The 23,878-nt window shown below is 45.5% G+C and overlaps 1 protein-coding gene across 1 annotated transcript in view; it reads right to left on the bottom strand.

Annotated features, from left to right (window-relative positions):
* The window catches only part of LOC144819163 (uncharacterized), a 517,380-nt gene that overhangs the window by 318,334 nt on the left and 175,168 nt on the right, over window positions 1-23,878 (bottom strand). The window contains exons 8-9 of the mRNA XM_078677135.1: window positions 8,404-8,500; window positions 3,447-3,655 (exon numbers count right to left, since the gene is read on the bottom strand). Coding sequence (XP_078533261.1) covers window positions 3,447-3,655; window positions 8,404-8,500 — 306 coding nt within the window. The remainder of the gene's footprint in view (window positions 1-3,446; window positions 3,656-8,403; window positions 8,501-23,878) is intronic.

Raw genomic sequence — 23,878 nt, 5'->3', positions numbered from 1 at the left:
GGTCCCAGTATTGTAACCTCAAAAATGTTAAACAGAAAAACATATCACAGTAAAATACAATTGTGCAAACACAGCGTTCTGGTTGTAGCAGTGTTATTTAATCACACTAAAGCAGATCTTTTTTTGCAAAACCCTACATTTTTAACACATTTTCAACATGACAGTGCCCCAAGTGGAGAAGAGAATAGGGAGGTGGGGGGAGGGGGAGGTTGTGACTTTGGTGGGGTAGTGAAATAAAGTATTTAGAAAAAATGGTGACAGAAAATCACAAGCAGTTCTGGCATATATTCCTCATATGCCTGTGCAACAGGTGGTCAAATACACATTCATGATAGTACAAAATACATGTATAGTTTTGCCATGTAGCACGATGTTAACAGTAAAGTAAGTACTGTTGAAAAGGACTGGCAATATTCAAAAGTTGACGTTTTGACCCCAATTGTTGTGTAGATAATTTTCATCCTTACGCAAGGGGTCTTCCTCAGGACAGTGGTGTGGGGTGAGGGGGGACCATGAGTGAAAGGGAGGGTTCTCACTAATCAATGGTGGAGGAACGTGGGGCTCCGTTGCTCACAGAAAAATGGCGGCAAGACTGAGAAGGCACTTAGGCAGTAAAAGGTAATCCATGCAAATCAGGGATCCATCGTTAGCTGGACAGCTGAAGCATGTGACTGTTGTCATAAATGAATTAAGTAACCCGAGTCAATCAAGGGATAACCAGAATCAATCACTTGGACATCCGCAGCGCATCTGGAAAATGATCATGTAGGCTTTTGCAAAAAACAATCTGTTTCAGTGTGATTAAATAACACTGCTACAACCAGAACGCTGTGTTTGTACAATTGTACTTTACTGTGATTTGTTCTTCTGTTTAACACTTTTGATGTTACAATACTGGGACCACCTTATTGTATACTGTTAGATGAATCTGCATCAAATTTCGCAGGCACTTATCAAACAGGGATGGCTCCTTCGCTAAGGCGGAGGAGCATTGCCCCATTTCTCTCAGAGCAGTTATGTTAATGGTGCTTATAAAGCGCAAACAATCATCCTGAGTAGGATATCACGGCGCTATAGTATCAGTAGTGGGTGGTAAGCGAATAACAGAGTCGTTCTTTTAGTCTGGCTTGGGGAAGAGAAATGTTTTCAATTGCTTCCTGAAGGAAAGGTGACAGTCCGTCAATCTATGATTCAGGGGCAGCTCGTACCAGCTGGTTGCCGCCAGGTGGGAGGAGGCCCGTCCACCCATCCTGGCTGTCTTCACACGGGTGGTTCTTGCTCTCGCTGTTGTTTGAGAGCGTAAGTTCCTGGATGGCGCATAGAATTTGATTTTGTTTTTTAAAATATGTGGGCCTGTGTTGTGCAGTGCTCTATGCGTTATGCACAATAGTTTAAAGGTAGCTCTTTGTCTCATTGGTAGCCAGTGGAGCTCTCTCATGCAACTCTTGGCTGGGTCGTATTTCTTTTTGTTGCAAATTGCCTTTGCCGCAGCGTTCTGTACGACCTGTAATTTGGCAAAGAGATAGTCAGCCATTCCCACGTAGAGGGAATTTCCATAGTCCAGCCTGCTCATCAGTAGGGACTGGACCAGGATCTTTCTGCACTCAGTAGGAATCCATGGAAAGACTCTTCTGAGCATTTTCAATATTGCAAAGCCTTTACCACAGATTATTGATACATGGGTTTGCATGCTCAGAGTGTTGTCCAATGTCACACCTAAATTCTTTGCTGTCATTGTCGGGCTGGGAGGGGTACCCAGGGTTATGGGCCACCAGCTGCTATCCCATAACTGTGTGTGTCTGCCGAACCGGAGTATTTCGGACTTATCTGCGTTTAACTTTAGGCAATGGCTATGCATCCAGTTAGCTAGTTCAGTGAGGCAGTTTAGTAGCCTATCCTTTGGGTCATCTTCCTCATCTAATGTAATCATCAGCTGGGTGTCGTCTGCATAAGAACAGATATCGACACCCCACTTTCTTCCTGTTTCAGCCAACGAGGAGACAAACATGTTGAACAATGTTGGGCTCAGTGAGGCCCCTTGTGGGACCCCATACTTGATGTTCCGGGGAGGGGATGAGAAGTCGCCCATGCGTACTGATTGTGTTCTGTCCTTCATAAAAGATTGCAGCCACCCTAATGCTTTTTCCCGGATGCCTTTTGCAGCAGTGGACAAATGAAAACGAAAATGATAATAACAGTGTTATTATCATTTTATTTTATGTAGATACAGGCTAGGTTAGGGCGGGTGGGCCTGGGAGGAGTGGTGGGCAAACTCTAAGGGCCTCATTTATCCCTGCGGCAAAAGAAAAGGGCAAGGGCAGGAATGCGCCGTATCCATAAGATACGGTGCATTCCTGTCCTTTTCCCCTGCGCCGGCACACAATGGGCTGCCTGCGCTAATGCAGGCACCTTATCACCATGGTGCAAGGGGGCCGGCCTTGCGGGGATTAATATTTTTGTAACGGAAGGGAAACCTTTCTGTACAAAATTAATCACAAGAGGCTTTTCCTCTTTCTATGTTTGCTGCATTCTGCAGCACACTTAGAAAAAGGAAAAACGAGGAGAAATAAAGATATCTCTCCCAGTTGTGCCTCCCTTATGACTCCCCTGGGAGGCGTAAGCTTTTGGCGCCGCCTCAGATTCACGATTTCTCATAAATCTGGGGCATTGTCAAAAGGCCATGGATGCTGCTGGGAACGCCCCCAGCAACACCCATTGCACGTCCCTTTAATGCAGAACACTGCGTTAAAGGGACTGGTATTTATCAGGAAGCATTAAGCCAAAAAAAGTGGCTCAGTGCTGCCAGATAATTATCATGCAGGCTTCTGCACCACAGAACGTCACAAAAAGTGACGTTCCGGAGGCACAAGGTGTCTCATTAATGAGGCCCCAACTGCACATGACAGTTTGGCTGACAGCCTGGCTGATCGCCTTGGGCCAGTCAAACAGTCATGCACACTTTGTATGCTCCCCACTAGGCTGTAATGCACAGCCTGGTGGGGAACATGCACAGGCTCATTGTCCCCGTCTGAGTGGCAAAGAACTGTGTTCTGACCAGTCACCATGCTGCTAACATGGTGACAGCAGCATCATGAGTGGCCTTCCAGATTCCGGATCTGGAGTCAGGGAGAGAAGCAAGAGACAACGGAGAAGAGACGGAGAAAGAGGTGTTTTTTTTTATTTTGTAATATTTTTATTGTTTTAACTCCCCTGCCCTGCCACCCCCATTCCCAACCAGTTATCACTGTAATCAGGGTTCTCCAAGTGCAGGTATTTAAAGTTTTGATTTGTTAATAACATTAACATTGTTTCATGGATCTGCACAAAGGCATAGCATGCTTAGCCTTCTCTTGGTTTTCTCAATTTTTTGCAGGTCTTTCATGGACACCATAATTCGAATGAGACATCAGACAGAATCGGTCACATATATGTGGATTATACCCTACCTCGTCTATCTCGATGGTGCCAGTATTGCCTCCTATCGCATACTGCATAGCACGTGTGCGTTCCTGAACACGGTTTTGCTCTCGCTGCTGTCTCTTCTCCTTCAAGTTCTTTGCATCTTTCACCATCTTCTCTTCTAGAGCGCAGCTCTCTCTTTCAATCTCTTCTGCAATCCTCCTCTCTCTTTCTGCTCTCTCCGCCCGTCTCCTTTCTTCACATATCCGGTCTTCTTCCCGTTTTCCTTTAAGTGAAATGAAAAGAACATAGTGTGTTATAAATCTTTCCTTTGGTGAAGAATTTGAGGAAGGAATAATACTTTTTACTTAAAAACAAATGAAATTAAGTTTGGGTCATACCATTAATCACAAACATTTAATACATCAGCTGGCCAATTCTTTAATTGTAAAATAGCAAATGGAAACTAAAGGCAAAGTGCAGTCACACTCTCAGTTCCCCATTTATTGACGATGCCATCTGACTGCTGATGTATGTGTACGGATGGGTGTGCGGATGAGTAATGGACAGCCCTATTAGGAGAGGGGGCGGTACTAAAACAAGGCCACATGGACATTAAGGGGCAGATTTACAAGCCTCTTGAGCCACTTTTGCATCATTGTTAAAATTGGAAAAGTGATGCAAAATTGGTGCAATAGGTTGTAAATCTGGCCCTAAATTCCTCTCGAAACCATGAGAGGCCAAATAGTTCAACAAGGGAAATCAAAACAAAAAACAAACAGACCACCACTGTAAGTCCATTCCTCTAGCAGTCAGAAAGCAGGGCAACAATGCACAGCTGGGCAAATGATGCCAGCTGCAAAAGAACATCGTTGCTTAAGTCTATCCCTAAGATATTGTTGGAAATGGCCCTTTCTGCAGGGGCACCTTTATCTTGTTGTGTTCATCCTCCTATTTTTCTGACCTCATTTTTGTTGCCTTTAGGACTCTGGGCACTTTACCACTGCTAATTAGTGCTAATGTGCATGAGTTTGCGACTTAAAATGTGGTAACATTGGCTTATCCACAATTTGCATATTTGATTGCCTTATAAGTTTAGTAAAGTGCATTCACCACTAGTTCCCCGGGCCTGTAAATTAAAATGCTACTGGTGGGCCTGCAGCACTGATTTCCAACCACTGAAGTAGCACTTTAAACATGTCTCGGGCCTGCTGCAGCACAGCCTTTGTATGCAGTTCTAAACAGCCATGTCAACCTGGCAAGTTAACCTTCTGCCAGGTTCAAACCTTCCTTTTTAGGTCTCGGCTAGGCAGCGCATGCGCTGTGTCATTGAGAGATGCTGTATACAGTATAGTGGGGGAAGCGCCGCCCACTTTCCACCTATCTTTTTGATTGGCTGAATTCCTAAATGCTGCAATCTGATTGGTTTTCCTCAAACTAATCCCGCCTCCTGACGGCCATGTCGTAATTTTTCTCCCTCCATAGCTATCGGCCCCTTTACTTTTAAAACTGTTTTGTTCCCCTTCCTCTCCCGTTCTCTCCCGCAGTCTGTCACTTCTCTGCCCACCACCGCCCCACACTCACTTCTTTTCCTGCCATCTTAGATGCCGGCATTCTTATTACAAGGCAATAGGGCTTGCGTAAATACGAGTCTTATTGCATTTGTAAATGCTCTCCCCCCCTCTGATTGGCTGGCTGCATTTGCACTTTATTTTGCCTGACCTGTCCTTCTCACATGCATGTGATGCTATACATCGTACGCATCCGCTGACATTGAAGCTGGCCTGGAGCGGCGCTAGGACCTGGGAGACGCCCCACCCACCCAGGCAGGATTTTCTTGCTTGAAGCACAGACAACAAAGGCAGAGTGAGACGGTTTCCCTCGTCCCCAGCAGCGGAAACCAGTGAGTACAGCTGTGTGGCCACCCCCAATGCAAGTACCAGAGAGACGATGTGATTGTACACTTGTGTGAATTGACAACAGACACAGGGTTCCGATCCATTGTTAAAGAGCAGTATTTTAAATTTCATGATTTGAGATAATGCAGGATACAGTCTGCCTGGAAAGGTACGAGCTGCTTGTTTTTTCGTGAATGGCCTGCCCCAAAATGAACACTGATTCTCTGAAAGATCGACAAACTCCCTGCAAATGTTTAAGCATGCCATGGACCAACCTACCCCCCTCCCACCTCCTAGAACACTGCTTGCCTCACCCCGTCACAAAACTGGAGCCTTCCCCCTCCACCACCTCCCGCTCCGAGGTCGCTGCTCGTTTTTGTAAGCTCATTTGTGCTAAAAGTAAAAACACCACTTTTCGTGCAGCTTTTACCAATATATTTTATATTGTTAAATTAGTAAAGTACTTGCTGCATTTTGTAGGTATCAGCATGCATATTGGCGTCCTCCTACAAAATGACGTCGTTGGCTGCAAAACCAAAATGTAAGTAATGCTACTCTACTACGGGGCCCGACCAAAAGCCCGGAGTCCTCAAGGGCCGCAGAAGAACATTGTGACCAACCACAGCAAGAATCGAGTCATATTTAGCATAGCATGTTCTCGGTGCATTTAACAACTTAGGTTTATTTTAGAATGAAAATCTGTATGTTGTATGAATGCAGCACTTAAAGGGCTAAGAATGTAGCAAGCGGCAAGGGAAAGGCTACGAACAAATGGTGTAACCAAACTTAGAAGGCCAAACTCTGACGAAAAGCACAAAAATATAAACATGTCTCCCATCCAAAATATCTCGCCTCCTAAGGTTGACTGCGCGCCACTCCATGCACATGAAAATATGTATGTTCTTTAAACTGCTTATTTTTACTGCTACTTTAGTGAACACCTATCCCGAGGAGGTTAAATTGAGTGTCCCAGCCCGAAGTGAGCCACCTAGTAAGATTGTGGGGGATGATGAAGATAGAGCGGTCCCCACATCCAGGCTAAGTCGTACCCTAATTTCTGTCACACAAGATTTAGGGACACCACTACACGCGCAAAGGGTCAGGATGGGTCTACTATCATGGAATGTAGCGGGTCTTTCAAAAAAAATTAAGTATCCTACATTCCTGGAATTTGTAGATAAGTTTGATGTAATCTGCCTTCAGGAATGCTGGGAGAAGGCCGAGATACATTTAGAGGGCTACCGCACACACTTTTTAGCAGCACAGCCGAATAATAGAGGTAGATGCTCCGGGGGGTTATGTACTTTTATATCCAATAAGGTTAACTTAACCACCAACTGTTTAACCATAGGGGGGGTCTCATTACTACCAGGTCCTCTCTCTAAAGTCGGGAGAAAATCACCCTATTATTTTGATTAATCTGTATAATAATATCCCAAAGGCCGATCAACATAGGGCCTTTGAAGAACTAAATGATGCCCTACGTAGGGGACTAGGAGCCGAACAGAATGAACGATATATCATAGTGACGGGAGATTTTAACTGCCACTTATGCCGACACAGTGACACGGAGATATGTGGCATGGTTAATCTTAAGGGTGACCCTTGTACACACTTTGGGCACTCTGTGCTTGGGAATTTGTTTAACCACTTATTATATGACTGGGACTTAGGTTTTGCAAATGAACTATGTAATCCACAGGTTGACTTCCAACCCACCTTTGTCGGGTGAGGGTCTCTGTCTGTTATTGATTATACATTGGTTTCCACAAGTTACTACCGTAGCTTCCTCTCATTCAATACAGAGCACATTGCGCTTAGTGACCACTTTCCCATTAGCTCCATTTTGATAAAGGGCTGTGTGGCAGGAAAGTTTTTAACGTAGCTGAAAACATATATTCTCACGGGATCTCGTTGGCTAGAACCAATGGCTATGTAATTAAATGGAACAAGGTAAACCCTATGAATTTCTTGCAGAATTTAGTAGAGGGTCAGATAGAGGATTTTATGACTTGCCTCGAGGAAAACCCCAACCCCACTAATGTCATTGCAGCTTTACACAAGATTTCTGCTCATATTAGTAGTAAATTGACTGGTTCATCACGAAAAGGGGGGAAGAGTAAAGCTGAGGGTTGTTCCAATCACAAGTGCACTAAAGCACATTCCCATCTTATCCAAACCCTAAAAAAGGTACCTAGAAATGTGCTAGACATTAGATCAGCTAGGGCATCTTACAAGACTACCTTACAAAAACGGAGGAAGGATCTGAAGCAGGCAGCTTGGGGAGCTTTAATCAAGGCGAGTTCCTTGAAAGATAAAACCGCATTCTGGAACGCGGTTAACGCCCCGTTCTTTGTTGATAGGAATTCTGACCAGGTAGAGATCGCTATAGAGGAGAATGTCTGGGTTAAACATTTTACCGAGTTATATAAGCAAGATGCCCGGCCCGGACTAAAGAGCTCAGGCCTTGGACAGCCGAGAATCACAGAGCCTGATGCCTCAGACTTATTTCCTCTGAATGTAGTTGTAGTAAAGAGGGACGCAGAGTTCTTGTGCTGAAGGGTCTTTATTCTTAAGTTGATAACAAAGAACTGCCGTAAGCTTGTCAGTATGGTAGCCTGGGTCACTGTGTCAACATTCCACAGTGAGCGCCTGGCTGTCACATGGAATGTACCAACACTATACCAAGAGGAGGGGGGAAAACGGGGAAAGGGAAGGGGTGAGGGAATGCTTAGGTTACAACACATCATCCCCCTTAAGGGAAATAACACGAGTACTCAGAAATCTGTCTTGCGGTGAATGGTAGGCTATGAATGTGATGTGTGCGTCTATCTCATTATGTACTGTTTGTGCCACTGAGGAGAGGTTCTAAATCTAACACTCCTTCTGTCTTGTCTGACGTTTTCTCCGACGTCATTACCTCCTGCTCTCCTCACTACTGACCCCTGTTCTCTCCCTTCTGCTGGAACCACTCGATCATGGCTCCATAGCCTCCCATCTTCCATGACCACAGAATTTCTATTTGGCTGCCCGATGGTCTTGGAGGCATAGAACTTGTCACCCCCTTTCCATAGTCTCTCCGGTTTCTTCACATGGACTCCTTGACCTTCCTGAAATTCTCTTTCCTTCACTCCCCATTTCTTGTCATACCATTCCTTGTATTTTCGTTGACTGTCTTCAATCTTCCTCTTGACTTCTCCGTGCTCGATCTCCGTTGAATGTCTTCTCCCCATCCAACCTGGTGTGAGTTTGGTGCCCGCTTTTCTTCCCCTCAGTAACTCAAAGGGCGTGCATCCGGTGGTGGACTTAGGCGTGGTGTGGTATGCCCACAGCATGTCTCTTATGGCCTCCTCTATGTTCTCCCCTGCCCTATTGGCCAACTGGATGCTCTCCTTCAACATACGGTTGACTCTCTCCACCTTTCCGTTTGCTTTGGGACAATACAGTGGTGTGCGAATGTGGGTCACTGAACAGTCTTTGAGGAATTCCTTCATTTCTTCCGACACCAGTTGAACTCCATTGTCTGTCACCAGTGTGGAGGGTATGCCTTCTAGGGTGAACACCTCTTTAAGGAAATCTACTATAACTTTAGTGCTCACGCTGTGGACGATCTTGCAGGTTATCCAGCTTGAGAAGTAGTCCACTAAGACTAATAGGTAACAGTCTTGGGGTCCTCTACCCCGGATGGGACCTGCAATATCAAATCCTAACTTGCTCCATGGAACTCCTGGAACTTCAACGGGTGACAGTGGTGCTCTTCTCGTGATCTTTGTCTTATCACTCAGGGCACACGCGTAACAGTCGCGTACCTTGTCTTCCATTTCTCTGTCCATCGTAGGAAACCAATAGTCTGCCCGGAGTCTGGCCTTGCACAAGCTCCTTCCTAGATGTCCTTCGTGGGCTAGTTCCACTACTTGGTTTCTTATGGCATCTGGAGGGACTAATTTTCCTGACTTCAGTATGAGATCCCCTTCCACTGATAACTCCTCTCTCACATTCCAATATGGCTGGATCTCTGACTCTGTGTCCTTGCATTTCTTGGGCCATCCCGACACAATATATCTCCTCACCTTCTTCAATACTTCATCTTGTTCCATCTGTGTTTCCCATGACACCTTTTCAACTGCTGCTAAACGCACCTCCATGATTGAGTTAACCTCCTTCTCTTCTTCCTCTTCTCCTTCTGTGGGTGCTCTTGACAAGAAGTCTGCAACTCTGTTTTGTTGCCCAGGAATGTAGGACACTGTGAAGTTATATGCTTGTAGGCCCACTGCCCATTTAGCTATCCTTGGCGTCATGCTTTCCATGTTCTTTTTGGTGAAAAGAGAAACCAGCGGTTTGTGGTCAGTCTGTATTTCAAATGGCATGCCCCAAATGAAAAATTTGTAGTGACACACGGCCCAATACACAGCCAGGGCTTCCTTCTCTATGGTCGAGTAGTTTTTTTCAGACACTGTGAGGGTTCTTGATGCAAAAGCTATCACGTTTATCTTGCTGCCTTCCTTCTGCGCCAGTGTTGCCCCAATGCCTCTGTTGCTTGCATCCGTGGAGATGATGGTTACTCCGTTAGGATCAAACTTCCCTATATATGGAGCTCCAATGATAGCTTTTTTTATGCTCATCATGGACGTTTCTTGTTCTTTACCCCATTCAAAGACACTGTCCTTCTTTATCAAGTCTCTTAGCGGCTGCGACACCATCGCAAAATCCTTAACAAACTTGGCCATATATTCTGCCAGACCTAGGAAAGACAGTATGTCCTCTTTGTTCTTGGGAGAGGGAGCGTTCTCCACTGCCTTTACTAGGTCCAGTTTTGGCTTGATGCCTTCTTCGGATAGAGTGTGTCCCAGGTAGTCCACAGAGCTTACTCCCAGTTTGCATTTGGAGGGTTTCGTGGTGAAGCCTACTTCTTTCAACTTCTTCAGGACTCTTCTAGCCATTTCATTGTGTTCTTCTTCGCAACTACCAAAGATAAGTATATCGTCTTGGAAACATATGGTGTTCCTACAGTCTTTCAACGCATGTTGCATGACTCTTTGGAAAGCAGCAGCAGCTGACGCCAATCCAAATGGCATTCTCTGAAACTTGAAATTTCCAAATGGGGTAGTGAATGCTGTCAATAGCTGGGACTCTGGATGGAGTTTGATTTGATAATAGGCCGACGATAGGTCCAACACGCTGAAATACTTGGCCCCCTTTATGGTGCTTAACATCTCCCCTATCCTGGGAAGAGGAAACCTGTCCACCAGGATGTTGGCGTTCAGGTCTCTCAGGTCCACGCAGAGTCTTATGCTGTTCCCTTTATCTTTGGCCATGATGACGATCGGGGCAAGCCATGCTGAACTCTCAATTTCTGTAATGACCCCCTCATTGACTAGTCTCTGGAGTTCCTGCTGGAGGGGCTCCCTCATGCGTAATGGTATGGACCTGGTCTTGTGCACTACTGGCTCCGCTCCCTCCTTTAACACTATCTTGTGCATGTAATTCTTAAACACACCCAATCTATCACTGAACACTTCTTTAAACTCTTTGGTGAGATCCTCTGATATTCCTTCAGGTTCAATTAACAACACCTGCTCCCTATTGTTAGGATCAAGGATGATTCCCAACTGCTTCTGATGCTTCCAACTCAATAAGGTCGATCCCCTCGTGGACACATACACCTTCCCTACTGTGTGTCTATCCTTAAATGAGATTCTCATGGTTGCCATGCCCTCCAGGGGAATCCTTCCTTCATTGTAACCCTTTGGACTGATGTCTGGTGTATACAACTTCACAGGGCGGTTAGCAAATTTGTCATCAAACACTTTCTTGTCTACTAACGTGTATGGGGAGCATGAATCTGCGAACATACTGAACTTAACCCCATCAAGTAAAACATCACATTTAGGGTACATATCATCATCATTATCTTCCTCATCCCCCACTTGAAAAACGTAAGACTTTTCCCTTTCCTCTTCCTGAGGTGTTTCTTCAATGACATGCACTGCCTTTCCCGGGGCCTTACACACCTTAGAATAATGCCCCCATCTGTTACACTTTCTGCACTGTACATTCCTTGCTGGACATTTCCAGTTATTGGCTAAGTGATTGGGACTGCCACATTTGTAACACACAGAAGAACTAGGCTTGCTGCGATTGACCTCTTTACTTTTGTCGCCTACTTTGCAAACTGTTTCACTCTCTGTACTGAATTTACCTTCAGCCCTCTCTCTGTTAGTCCCTTCAGGTGCTTTCATTTCCCTCATGCAGCGTGCAGTGTGTTCTAGTCCCTTAGCAATGTTTATTGCCTCCTCCAGATTTGGGTTCTTTGTCAGTAATTCCTCTTGTATCTTCGTGTCATTGGTGCACCTCACTAGTTGGTCTCTTATTAATGAGTCGGTGAGCTGACCAAACTCACAAGTGGCTGACAACCCTCTTAACACTGCTATGTAATTGCTCACTTTCTCCTCCCTCTTCTGCACCCTCTTGAAGAACTTATGCCTTTCCATCACTACGTTTATCTTCTCCTTAAAGTGAGCCGCTAGTTCCCTCAGTGTGCTTTCATACACATTGACACCTTCTTCCACCACCTCTTCCTCATCCTCTATCAATCTCCCTGTAATATCTTCGTATATTTTCCTCCCATGTGTGCCTAAATTGTGTAGCAATATATGTTGTTTGCGTATGTTCGTGTAGTTGCTACCCCCAATAGCTATTAGGTAGGATTTGAATATACCTTCCCACCTTCTCCAAGGAATGACTGGCTCACCTAACTCATTGAGGAATGGTGGAGGTTGGCTCATTCCTGCTCCTGCCATTGCCATGCAACTACAAAAATCCTGTTAAATTATGAATAGCTTAATGAAAATACACCAAAGATTTTCCTGAAGCAGTGCACTCTCTCCCACTGCTGCAGTGGGTCTAATCTGAAGGATTACACATGTGAGCTCACATTTAAACTTAGCTTTTTCTTTTTTCTTCTCAATGTTACACATCAATCATGGTAAAACAGGAGAATCACAGTATCTCCCTGTTCATACAGTCCCCTTTCTGCCTCTACAGGTTGTCTTTCACGGTGCCCAATGGAACTGCTCCTTTCTACATACTGGCGGGAGCTTCCTGTGTGGAGGCTTTCCCTCAATCAAGTTCCTGTCAGGAAGACGTCGACTACAGTCTGGGTCCCCTTCCAGGACGTGCGCTTCACAGATAAGCCCTTCCAGTCGAACTCCCTCGAAGGCAGGACACCAGAGCGCAGCGCTGAGGAAACGCGATCTCTGGAGAATGACGGGAGGTGAGAGCGCTGACTGAATGTGCGTCGAAGTAGGAGCGCCGGCAGTCGTGTGCGCGAGGAGCCTCAGCTTTAAGACAGCCTCAGCGTGGGTCAGATCGCCAGAGACTGAGCGCGCTGGGGCTGACACTGTGAGGGAGATAAGATTTGCTGAATAGCGCACTCCGAAATTGAACGGAGCGGACAGCTGCGTTGACAGACCTGGTGCGAGCACACTCGCTCGATGTTAATTCTAGCGCTGCACTCCTCCCCACAGCTGGGAATGGCTCCCCCGCAGACTAAGAACAACGATGCCCGACCGGCACCCGAAAGTTGGAGATTACACTTTACTCCCCCAGCCTCTCTCCGCTCCCGCACTAACGACCCAGTCTCAATTAATAATTCGATGCCCGACCTGGCATCCGAGTTAAGCTTGACCCCGCAGGAGTTTATTATCGACTGATAAATTTCAGTGAAAACAAAGCCGCCGTGTCACCTTACTTGTTTACCACAGCTCACATGTCCGCCTTCATTTTGGAATTGCTCCTTTAAATTTTGTCACAGGCTACTTGAGGTATTTTCCTTCTTGACAAGCAATGAATATCGTCCAGGGAAACGGCAGTCACTGTCCCTGGCCCAGTCTCCTCCTCCTCGTCGCCAGGAAAATGTAGTAAAGAGGGACGCAGAGTTCTTGTGCTGAAGGGTCTTTATTCTTAAGTTGATAACAAAGAACTGCCGTAAGCTTGTCAGTATGGTAGCCTGGGTCACTGTGTCAACATTCCACAGTGAGCGCCTGGCTGTCACATGGAATGTACCAACACTATACCAAGAGGAGGGGGGAAAACGGGGAAAGGGAAGGGGTGAGGGAATGCTTAGGTTACAACAGTAGTCTTTTCTTTAGCAGAGGTGGAATTAGCAATAGCAGAAAGTACTAACAGCAAAGCCCCGGGACCAGATGGTATTCCAATAGATATTTACAAGGATAACGTCACCCTGTGGGCACCGCTCTTGACCAACGTGCTAAACAGCTGTAACATCAAGGGTTTTCCAACTACATGGCAGGAAGCTATCATAGTGCCAATATTTAAAAAGGGGGATCGTAATATTCCTAAATGCTACAGGCCGATCTCCTCCTTGATTCTTTGATGAAGGTTGCAGGCAGAATTCTTTTAAACCGTTTGCAGACATGGGCTGAGGATGAAGCTGTCCTTTCTAAATTTCAGTATGGCTTTAGGTCAGGACTCGGCACCGTCGAACAAGGCCTTAATTTGGCATTGTTAATAGGCAAATATACGGCAGCAAGGAAGGGAAATTTATTTATGACATTCGTAGATCTCAGCTCAGCTTTTGATTGTCTGAATCATGATATTATGTGGGCTACTTTAGCAGATCTCGGCACTGATTTTAACATTCTTAATTTTCTTAAAGAGCTATATAGAGGAGCGGGGGCTAAAAAGGAGAATGCACCTCCAAATTCCCAATCGGGAAAGGTGTTCGCCAGGGATGTATTCTGGCTCCTCTTCTCTTCAATTTGTATATTAATAGGGTGGCAGACTATTTAACAAAACTAGAGGTGGATTACCCCCAAATTGATGGAGAACGAGTGCCTATCTTACTGTATGCTGATGATGCGGTTATTATGGTTAGAACTCAAATAGGCCTCCAGAAGGCTTTAACTCGCTTCTCAGCATACATGGGAGATAGGGGCCTTAAGATTAACATTGGGAAGACCTTTACCATGTGCTCCTCTACCCAGGCTAAAATCTTTTGTAATACACACTTAGAAAAGTCAAAGATAGGTCTAACCAATACTTTTTCATATCTAGGGGTTGTTTTTAATAAAAGGGGTACCTGGAAATCAGCTATCATGACTAGGAATTTAGCCTTCTCACGGGCCATCGGTGCATTAAAACAGTTTGCCAACAAGTTAGGGGACAGGCCAGTACGTATCTTGCTCAACATATACAGGGCCAAATGTGTATCTACGGCTGTGTATGGAGCTGGTATTTGGGGGGGTCGCAGATTGCCGTGAAATTCAAATAAAGGAAATGGTTTCCTGTGTTATCTGCTTGCTGTCCCCAGGTCCATCTCCACTTATGTTTGTCATAAGGAGCTGGCTCTGCCCTACATTTCAGATCTAATCAAGTTTAGCCCGGTGCTGTTATGGCACAAGATCTGGACTTCTACATAAACTGTTTTTAACAGGGCGATTATTGCGGACTGTATTAAACTTGAAGGGTCTAAACAGATTCAGTGGCTCTCCTATGTCCAGGAATTTTTCACAAACATAGGGCGCCCCGAATTTTACACTTCACCCTCATCATTGTCTTTAACTTCCAGAAAAGCATTGAAGGAATCTTGTCTTGCCTTCTTGGAAGATCGACGCTGGTGTTTAGAGGGAAAGAAGGCTTCTGTTATTTATCACCAACTTTTGCTGCAGAGTCCTGGCCTGCAGCTTTATCTGTCACCTCGTCTGAGAACCGGAAGCTTTTTCAGGATGTTAAATTTTCCTAATCTAAATGATTGGTCGTCACAATTAACCAACTGTCCGTGTGATGATTCCTCCATCCAATCTACCATTCATTGTGTCTTGTTTTGTAGATTTTACGAGTGGGGGCAGAAGAGATACCTATTACCTCTTTTTAAGCTTTGGAACGTGAGACAATGTAGACCGGCTCCTACTTAAACTACTCATTTTACCTGATGAAATGACCATTACTGCTGTGTCTAGGTACCTGAAATTTGTAATCAGATGTAGATCCACCATGGTTTAACTGTAACTTGGACATGAAAGTTAAAGACTCTGTGTTTTACTACATTGCAGTGTTTCTTGTGAATATGGTGTGTAGAATCGATGCTCTTAAAATTTGTTCCTAATGGGAATCCCAGTAATGAATTATGTTTATTTGTATGTACCTTTATACATGTTTAAAGTGAGTTTTTTATTGGATGTATATACCTTTTTTATGTGCTTTTATGATTTTACTGTAAAATCGAATAAAGCTATCTTTGACTTTGACTTTGACTTTACTGCTGCTGTAACTTTTCACGTTTCACTTTGTGCAATCAGTTGACTTTGTTGAACTTATTTCATCAGAGAGAACCTGTATCTCTGTGCTTTCAGCCATTCATCAACTCTGTTTTAAAATGGGTGCATCAGCCCACCTTGCTAATACTGCATAGTAACTGGGTTATGTATATAGCACAGGCCTGAGTTGGATCGACTCTGGGCGCTTCGCGTTTGAAAGTAGTGCCTGAACAACATGCTCAGGAAAGGTGAGTTTTTAAGTTTTTCTTGAAGGTGGGGTCTGGGTTTAGTGAGACGCTCCATGGAGTTGGTTCCCAGACTGAGAAGTGTATGCTTCCTTCCAAGGTGCACATATATTTTGCAGCAGGTTTCATAAAATGAGCGCTAGCTGTGTTTTCCCTTGCTTATTTATGACAGTGTCTTTCCATGGAAGTGGAGTAAGGTAGCAAGTCTAGAACATGACTGAGCAGGCAGTAGACGGTGAAGGTGGATTCCCACAGCTCTCTTCCCTTTACTGTTTGTTTATGTTATGCCACATTGTTTTATAACAAACTAGCTTACCCGTCGCGCGTTGCTGCGATCTCAGAAGAAAGGAAATTTGAGGAAACATGTTATGATAACATTCAATGTACATTGTGTCATTTTTATTGAAACGTATTCATTGTAATATGGAAAACATTTCAAAGTGTCGTTTTAATTCTGTTTATTTATTCGAGTGCTTGTGGATACACGATATTTTTTGTTTTTCCGTCTGGTGCGTACACAAATAAATTAGAAGGTTTTCCGACGCGTGAGCTGGCCACATACAGTTGTCCATGTGAGAAGCACGGATTCTCCAAATCTAGTCCACACACTTGCAGCGATTGTCCTTGTGCTTTGTTAATGCTCATTGCAAAAGTGAGTCGCACCGGAAACTGTAAACGTTTGAATTCAAATGGCATATCTGTTGGGATCATTGGAATACGTGGCAACAGTACATCTTCGCCCTTGAATTTCCCATTCAAAGTTGTAGCTTCGATGACATTGTTAATCATCTATTTCACCTAGAGTCTTGTACCGTTTCATAGTCGGGATTGATGTTTCGGAGAAGAATGATAGACACACCAATTTTTTTATTTTTTTTTTGCTAGAAACCTTCGCCGGAGTGTACTCAACAACTTCCCAAAGTTTCATGCCGATCGGATGAATGGTGTAGTAATGCATAAAGGACAAACAGACAGACATACATTCATTTTTATATATATAGAAAACAAAACAGATGCCAATACTGAACACAACTTGCCAAACTACTTCAAAATAGGGCCAATGAAGGATCAAAGGATCCACAAAAATCGTATTCAAATTCATTTTATTTGCAAAATACTTTGAATTACTTTCAGATAATATATTTACTTTAACTATCAGAAATAAGGACAAACACTAAGTACAACTACAAATAATTACCAAAGAGACACCATCCTCACTCAATACTTTTCTACAGTCAAATGAAGAATTTAAATATGATTTTTGTAAAATCTTTGATTTAGCTTCATTGGTCCTATTTTGAAGTCGTTTGGCAAGTTGTGTTCAGTATTGGCATCTGTTATTTTTGTTATGTTGGCTCAGCCTTACTGAGTAGAGTCAAGACCCTTTGGTGTTTTTTGACATTGTTTTATAAAGCACGGCGCACACAGCCAGAGCAGTCGCCTGTCTTTGAACTGGACCTCTAGAAAGGATCCATAGTGTAAAAAGTATGTACAGGTGCATATGGACCTGCGGCCCCAAAAGGAAGGTAGCTGGGATAAACCTTTCAGCTTGATTGAATACTGCTGCGTTATAAATTGTGTTTGTGGGGTGGGTTTCATATGTGTAGCTACACACACTGGGAGGTTTCGTTGGTTTTATCATTGCTGCACCAGGGGCAGTGCACCGAGCCCAGAGGCCTCAAGGGGCCCACTAAACCCTGATTTTTGCTCTATTGTATTGCTCAAGCAGGAGCAAGGGGGCCCATTTCCTCTGGGCACTGTGGCCCAGGAAACACTGGCTAAGCTACTGGGTTTTACATTGCCAATGATGGCCATCCAATGGGTGCACCTTAATCCAACCACATTCCATACCTAATAAACCTTCCTGGTACTATCAAATAGTTCCTTCTCACCTATATCCAAAGTTCGCACATCTTGCTCCTCCCCCTTCAAATAACCTCCTGACCCACTGGTCCGCCCTGAACGCTAATTCTTACAATCCACTCATCTGTTCCCACATTCCAGAACTCCTCTGCTAATATACCCAGGCCCATTATGCAACCCCTCCTTGTCTTTCATTTCAACATCTCTCTATCTAAGAACACACCTGGCCACCCACATACAATGGAGTATTTCTTTCACAGATTATTTATTTCTTCTGCTTCCTATAAAAGTTATTTCCATGTTGTCAGAGGGAGTCTTCCAGAACCGCAATGGCACTACACCTGCCTCCCACAAAATCCAACCCAAGCCAACATGCCAGTAAAATGCAAATGCAATGCAACTCAGTAAAAGACATTAGAATTTACAATGCCAATAGCTCAAATACTAGCATGTGGGAGAATAATTTGCATTGCAAATGCTTGTTATTATATATGTCACCCTTAAGGTAGGCCCTGGACAGCCCATATGCAGCGTGCTGTGCACTTTAAAAGTTGGACATGTACTTTTATGTTTTACATGTCCTGGTAGTGAAATACTCTTAAGTTTGTTAGTCACTACTTCAAGGCATATCTCTCCCAGAGGACAACCCTAGGGTTGCCGTATTACATTCGACAAGTATAACTTCCAATTGAAAAAGATGGGGCCCCCAGAATTGGTGTCTCTGGAATCACAATCTAAAAACAGAACTTATGGTGAAGTGCAGTTCTGAAAATGGCACTTTTAGAAAGTTAACTACCGACAAAAGGAGTTGGGCCAATAGACATCTGTAAGGCTAGGCCAGTGAAAATGCAACACCAAACAAATGCCAATACTGACTGTGCTTAAACACACCTTTAGTTTTCTTCATGATCCCACTACTCAATAGCTGCAATCACCATTTAGTCTTTCTCTTTTAGTCGATAAAGATTATTTCTTTATTTCAAATTATCGTACTCAAAAGCAACAAAAGTATATATCATTAACATACTTTAAAATACATTTCACCCCCAGAACACAAAGAAAAAGAAAATCACATTTTATGCCACAAACAATTTCTGCAATGAACCATACAAATGTACCCTAGTAGGAGCAAATATTTTTCTAAATAAAGTCACTTAAGCCTCCTATTAGATGGACCAAATAACCAAAGAGTGCTGTGGTGGATGCTGCCAGGGGTGTAGCTATTCCATCATTTAGTCACTTTCATCCCTAGAAACCAAGACTCAGTTATGTAGATGCACTAGATGGTTGAAAAAACTGTTGATGCATTTTGAACCCTCCACCTTTTCCAGGTTCGCCTCAGAACACCAATGACGCAGACAGTCATTCTGAATCTACATACCTGACTTCGTGCTGTCTGGATTTCACGATGTAGAAAGCATGATTTCTGTCATAGGGTTGAAGACAAATCCCAATACATAAAGATTTCTAGCTCCAGATGTAAAGTGCTAACTCGCTTGGATCACAGCAGAGTCAACAGTATGCATTGGAGTGCTTTTTACAGTAAAATACCAAGCATATATTGGACAAGAGTATTCTACAGTTCTAAGTCCTTAGGAGAACCCTGAAAAGTTTGAGGGTTCAAAACAAGTCAACTGCTTATTATCTTGGTCTAGATCGGTGTTAAGGAGTGACCCGGGAGGCTGGGAGGGGCTCCTAAAGGTGGAAAGAGGGGTTGGATGTAGAAAAGATATGTCCGCCTTCGTGAGTGGGTTGCAAACCTTCAAGCTTCTTAGGCTTCTGTGAGACCCTGGAGTTTGAATGCACTCTATGTTGTCCTGTGGAGTGATTTACATTTACATTTACATTTCTGTAGGGGGGGGGGTGTTGGATGGTTGGTTGTGAATGAGGGAGTGCTCAATATTCATGATTTTATCATTGAAGAAGGTGGCAAATGTTTCACATTGTTCTCTGGATATCTGAGGGTTTTTAGGGCTGGCTTGGAGGTTTGTTGATTGATGATGTTGAAGCACTCTTTTGGGCGGTTCTTGGCCTTATCTAGAGTGTGGCGGAAGAAGGAGGCTTTTTCATTCATGATTTTTTTTTTATATTTTGAGGGTTCCATCCTGAGCTGGTACAGTTGGGCTGTGGATGGATTTGCTCGCTAGACTATTTTGGCTGCTCTGATCTGCCTTCTTTCAGTGCTGAGGTCTTTATTGAACCATAATCCCGAGGGTAGGTATCTCACCTTTTTCAGTTTCAGATGGGCTACGTGGTCCAGGGTGGAGGACATTGTTGAGTTGAAGTGGGTAATGCATTAAGTTGTTGCGAGGATCTCTGATGAGGGGTGTTAGAACTGGCTATTTCTGGTAGGCTAAGGCTGACGCCAAAGCCAGGCAGAAACCACCATTCTAGTCAGGGCAAGGAAGTTACACGCCAAGATAACCCCTGCTCACCCCTTGGTAGCTTGGCACGAGCAGTAAGGCTAAACTCGGAGGCGATGTGTAAAGCATTTGCGCCAGCACACAACAGCAACAACATACTAGGCACACCACAAAAGGAACTCCACACAAGGTTATATCAAAATAACTTTTGTATTGTCAAAACACATCAGATAAAAAATCACACATGTTCATTGTGCCAACTGGCACGGGCAACATTCATAAGGGATTATGTACAGGACAGGGCCACATGGGCCACTGTCAGAATCAACACTTTGTAGATATAGAAATAGCACTTATAGAACTTAGAATAAGTATAGCAAAAAGAATAACAGTTGTAAATCACATCCAGTAACTACTGGGGACAGGTAAGTACCACCTACGCAACCCTAAACACCTTAGGAGAATGTCACGCAGGGGACCAGGACCTCACTAGGACCACCTGTACTAAAAAGAACAACCACCTAAGTATCACACAGCATTTAGGGGTCTAGGAAAGAACACATTACCCATGATGCATAAATATACATTCAGAGGAGTAGTAAAGAGAAACACATGATGCATAAACCTACACATTCAGCGGTGTTAAGAACAAAGCACATGATGCAATAAAAATACATTCAGAGGTACCATAACAATACAATAGCGCAAAAGTCACATGATGTCTAAAAACATTCAGAGGTGCAGGAATAAAAACCATACAATTGCGCACAACTTTACATAAGCCACCACCTGTGGCAGTCCCTAGGCCAACTGGCCTTGTTGGGGCTAAGACGCCCTGAGTCTCAATGTCATGGGGCCTAAACGGTGCAAGTGCCCACTACTTGCTGGGCACCTGTGATGACAAGCAAATTAGGGCATGGGCTCTCACTAGCCCTTGATCAGTACTGCGCCAAACGGCAGGAGCCCCACAGGCTCTTGAACCAATATGCCCCCATGAACCTCTCTGGTTCATCTGCACCTGTGTTATCAGGAAGTTTCTTATCATTAAAGAAAAATATAGTCTCATGTCTCTAGCATCAGTAATAATGCTAATGTTTCCAAAAAGACCTTAGTAGGCACTGTTCACATAATGCCCGCGTGGGATTTACTTCTGAAATCTCACCTTCACTTCTATTGTGCCCACACAATGCGAGCGCGCCTCCCCAGTGGCTCTGGGCGCACCGCGCCGATCGGAACAGACTTGCTCCAGCCCCAGGCACTCTCAGCGTGCCTCACCGAGTACTCCTCGGGCTCTTCTCCTTTCCCCGGCACAGCCTCGCTCTTCCGATGGCTTCAGGCGCCCCGCGCCTGACAGAGCACGCTCGCTCCTTGACTCGGCCGGACCCGGCTGCTCTCCCGCCCGCTCTCAGCACTCCAACGAGCGGTGAAGGTAGGCCGGCACTCGGCAGATGGGCCGGCCGGCTAGGGGTCACAGAGGCGCTCATAGATCCCTCGGCGAGGACGGGTCTTCTCCATGAAGGCTCTTACTCGCGGCGCGGCCCTCGACGTCTCCGCAGCAGCTCCTCACCAATGGGCCAATCAGGTTGCGGCTCGGGAGGAGAGCCTCCACACTCGTCACGCAGCTTCCAGGAGTCAGCCAATCGCAGCGCGGCTCCTGGACCAGGCCGCTCTAACGTGGGGCGAATCGACCAATTAGAGCGCGGCTCTTGGGGCAGGCCCACAGCAAAGGGCCAATCAGAGCGCGGCTCTCCTCGTGGCTCGGCCAATCAGGTCGCGGCCCCTTCGTGGTTGTTTACACAGCTCCTGGAACACTCGGGTCAGTTTCAGGCCCCCGGGCCGCGGCGGTGAAATGCGGGGAGGTAGATTTAGTGCGCACAAGGACAGTAGGGCGATTTGAATATCGCGAATCCCCCACAAGGATTCCTTCGTCCTGGAAACACTTCCAGGCGCACTGCCACCACTTCCCACGTGCTGATGCGCACGTCGATATCCCAGCACAGCAGCTGGGGGGCAGGCAATTCACAGCGCGGCGCCCTCAAGCCAGGCAGAGGGCAGCCAGTGCTTCACCCGGCCAAGGGATTGAAGGCTTAAGCAAACAGCTCACGATCTCTGCAGGAAAAGGCAGCTTCTCCATGCTGCAAAAGTCCCAGAGATTCCCCGGGGGGGCAAAGCCAAGTCCCCCCATCAGCCCAAGCAAGGCAGAGGGGTCCCCCAGGAGTACAGGAATAAGAGAGGGAGCAGCATAGCCCCCAGCAGGAAAATCCTCCAGCATCCAGGGGTTCAGGACAAGTCCATCAGGAGTCCAGGGGCTGGGAAGGGCTCAGGGAGCTCAGGGATTCCCCTGAGCCCCAGCAGCAGCACGCCCCTGGCAGATTCAAGTCAGAAACAAGAACAATTTGGAAGGGGACACAGCCCCTTCTTATACACAGAAAAGTCTTTGAAGTCTTTGTGTAGCCAGTGTGAGAACCAGCCAGAACTGGTTATAGGGAAGTCCCTTCAGTATCGGGGACAGAGGTGACAGTCACCCAGCGGGGGCGTGGAGCCAGCATTGTGGCAGGCAGGCACAGCCCTTCACTATCAGGTGCTAATCTCCTCCCACTTCCCTGGCAGCAGATGCTGCCTTTCATCCACGGGCTGACTCAGACAACCTCCTGGGGCCCTGCAGCCCCTGTCACCCTCAAACCAGACAGTCAATCCACAAGCAGGCCCAGGCACTCTGGGCCAGGCTCACCAGCCAATCACGTGCCAGCAGACCCACTACACAAATATGCCAACTTCTAAAAGTGGCACTTCTAGACTATACACAACCATGCCGCATACACCATTTCGCAGCATTCAATCTCACGAGTTCGCACATATCAAACTCGACCCTGCACTCCCCACACATCAGGAACTACCATGGGCATACACATTCCCCATTCATTCCTATGGGAGGGCAGGTCACTCACCACACATACACAGAGAGCACACGCACTTTACACTGTACCACAGTGAAAAAGTGCGCAGAGGCCTAAAATCACTAACACTAGGTTCCAGAAACAGGCTAGGAAAAAGCAAAAAGTTTCGGGGTGAACCTGCCAAAAGGGCCAGGTCCAACAAGGGGGGTAGTAGAGACGCCATTTTTTCTTCAAAGTCCTGTAGAAGAACTTGTCTAATGTTTCTCTTCCATTGGAGGGTTTTTTGCGGACAAGTTGGGAGGGAAGATACTTTGTTGATGTGCAAAATGATGATGTGTTGGTCTGATTAGTTGACAGGGAGGCTGCTGTCAATAGTTAGTGTTTCTTTCCTGAGCTATGATGGCGTCAAGGATTGCCTTTATTGTGGGTTTAACTTTTGCAATGCAGGGAGAGGTTATTGCTGAGTAATAGGCCATTTAGGGATTGGATTAGGAAGTTGCTTTTATCATTCCAGTGAAGATTACTGGAGGTATCAGGTAGGCTAGTTGGCCCCTAAGGACCCTCAATATTGAAGGGGACCTTAATCCCCATCCAAGAGCGTGCCAGGGAGCGCGTTTGCAGAGTGATGGGCAACGGGGCATGACCTGGTATGAGAACTTACCAATGCTGCTGTATCGAACTTACTGGAGGTACTAGGAGGGGTTGTTTGCCTCCAAGAATGTCTTTGGGGGCCAACTATCCCTCCTCTTGCCTTTGGTAAGTCCCACACAGTGGTATTGCTAAGAGGTCTTTAGAGGCCACCCCCCCCTCTTCACCACTCACTCTGCAAATGCACCTCCTGGCACACTACAGGTTGGGGGATGAATTTCACTTTACTCCCGAGGGACTTTGGGGGCCAAGAAACCATCCTGGTACCTCTTTAAGTCCTATGCAGCA

Source organism: Lissotriton helveticus, chromosome 2_1 (genome assembly GCF_964261635.1).
Source record: "Lissotriton helveticus chromosome 2_1, aLisHel1.1, whole genome shotgun sequence".
NCBI lineage: Eukaryota > Metazoa > Chordata > Amphibia > Caudata > Salamandridae > Lissotriton > Lissotriton helveticus.
Note: the sequence above shows the minus strand (reverse complement) of the source record. Positions and strands in the feature narration are given on the sequence as shown.